We start from the raw sequence: 2225 nt of genomic DNA, 5'->3' as shown, positions 1-2225 counted from the left end.
AAATCTGTTCTCTTACGAGATAAGGAGATATTTTATATTTTATTTATGATTTTACTGATTGTAGTATAAATAAAATTAGAATTAAAGCAAAACATAAAATTTTGTTTGTAGGTTGAAGTTTGAATTACGAATATATTTTTGCAATAATTATAAATCATTTGGCTAAACAGTGTGCATAAAACCTACATATAAGTACAGGGTGATCCCGAATAATGTGCAATAAATTTCAGGGTCAATTGTTTAAACACTTTTAATAGTGGGTCTTTCATATAAAATTTATTGTATCTAATAGTTGTTTTACATTGACAATTTATTGATCAATTAATTCATGAAGTCGCTTCATCAAGAAATTGGACAAGTGTAATGCACCAAATCTGCTGTCAAATAACTTTATTATGTGTCAAAACGGTACCGCTGTTGTATCACTACAATTATGAGTGGAAAGGTGACATTTTTGAAATTTATTTGCTTCTTTGATTCCTTGGTAGAAGTAATTCATGCGTCAAAAAACTTGACAGTCTGTAGCAGTGTAAAACCACACTGTTTACCAATAAATTTGTGAATTAATTCATGAAGAACTTCGTCAATTTATTCATCAATAAATTGTCAATGTAAAACAGCTATTACAGATATTAATTAGTCTAATAATTCTCTTCTAGTCTAATAAAACCATAATTTCTTTTAAAGAAATATATTTAAATATTTACCCTCCCTGAGCGTTTTAATCTCTTCGATATTGTCTGCTTCATTTTTCACAACAATGTATGTTTCAAATAATTTAAGAAACAGTAAATGTACTTCTTGTGTAACTCTAAACAATTCCATCAATTCCACATTGAAAGACTGTTTGTAAACATTAGTACTAAAAAGTTATTAACGAAACATTTTAAAAAATTGAATTTGTCATTACCTTAGTATATTATTATAATTACCTATGTTTACAGTGTTCAAATGTAGATGATATTAACTGTGCTAAACTTGCCAAGGTATTGTTTAAATTTTTTAAACTTATCTCACTATTTTGACCAAGGAACTCCAAAATAGTCCTTATAAATTGAATAAAACCTGCAGCTACCTATAATAACATTGTAAAATGAACTATTAGACATAGTAAGCTTTAAAAAAAATACTTGCTTGAAGATTCTCCTTTATAATTTTCACTACGTACTCTTCGTCAACTGTATCAGACAAAAGAAAGTTATTATCGTATACCTGCAACAATGAAGTTTTCAATATCATAACAAATAATATATCTGTTATTACCTTCAACAAACTTTTTTTTACAGCATGTACAACATGTTGCAGTAATTCTTGGTCTACATTCGATATTGTGTATGTAGAAAAATATTTTGCACACAATCTTACATTTTCCAAGAGTTTTGTACAATTGTCTATATCATTTAAAGAGCTGTGAAATACAAGTAAAGGAAAACAATAAAAGTAACAGCACATATATATAATAGTACTAACATATTAAACAAATTAAAAGGATATTAATAAAGGCGGCAAACAGTTATTTCTTTCCTTAATTAGTTCTTGGATATTATCTTCAGTTACTTCTAAGAAATCCATTACATTTACTATAATATATTCAACATAAACCTGTATGATATATTTTTTTCTTATTCATAAAAAAATCAAAACATACAATTTGAAAATCAAAAACAATAACCTAACTTAGATTAATTTGATTTGAAATGACAGCCACAAAGCATAAACTTACAGAGAGCATAGAACATAGAATCGGATTAATAAAAGATATAGAACTTAGTTAGGGACACATCCATTCAATGTATAGGGAGATTTTAGGCCGCCTAAAATTTATGGAACGTTATGCGTTAAACGTAATACTGATCACGCGCAGTTAATGAAAAATAAGGGCCCAAATATTTCGTTAATTCAGTTTTTATACCAGGATTTACCTTGACAAATCCGTTAACCGTAAACGTAATATATAACCTGTATTATTAATATTATTCTAGGCATAAAACCTCACTTTTATGTTATCGATACACGCTACCTCTTTAATTACATCGTACCCTCCTGACCCCTCCCCTCCCGCGCTGGGCTTAAGGGCCACCTTAGCAAAGCGCATCCCAGGCTGCATAGCCGCACTACCCTACCCGCGCGCGCCATTATTCCATGGCTAGAAATTGGCCTCAATGATTTGGGATCGAGGGGGATTATCCCTCTTTATCCTGCCTCATCTCGTGTAGGCCTGGACA

General features: G+C 30.1%; 1 protein-coding gene across 3 annotated transcripts in view; it reads right to left on the bottom strand.

Moving 5' to 3' along the window:
* LOC108906934 overlaps positions 1–1663 on the bottom strand; it is a 54571-nt gene extending 52908 nt beyond the window's left edge. For 2 of the 3 annotated variants that reach the window (XM_018710377.1, XM_023454943.1), the window contains exons 1-5: positions 1495–1663; positions 1264–1410; positions 1135–1212; positions 933–1075; positions 708–862 (exon numbers count right to left, since the gene is read on the bottom strand). In XM_018710377.1, the coding sequence (XP_018565893.1) occupies positions 708–862; positions 933–1075; positions 1135–1212; positions 1264–1410; positions 1495–1572 (601 nt within the window). In that variant the 5' untranslated portion in view covers positions 1573–1663. Of the gene's footprint in view, positions 1–707; positions 863–932; positions 1076–1130; positions 1213–1263; positions 1411–1494 lie in introns of those variants that run through there. The other variant, XM_018710378.1, reaches the window with a different exon arrangement.
* Positions 1664–2225: the final 562 nt, after the last annotated feature.

The sequence above is a fragment of the Anoplophora glabripennis genome, unplaced genomic scaffold (assembly GCF_000390285.2).
Source record: "Anoplophora glabripennis isolate ALB-LARVAE unplaced genomic scaffold, Agla_2.0 scaffold297, whole genome shotgun sequence".
NCBI lineage: Eukaryota > Metazoa > Arthropoda > Insecta > Coleoptera > Cerambycidae > Anoplophora > Anoplophora glabripennis.
The sequence above is the reverse complement of the archived record's forward strand: the minus strand, read 5'-3'. Positions and strand labels throughout refer to the sequence as shown.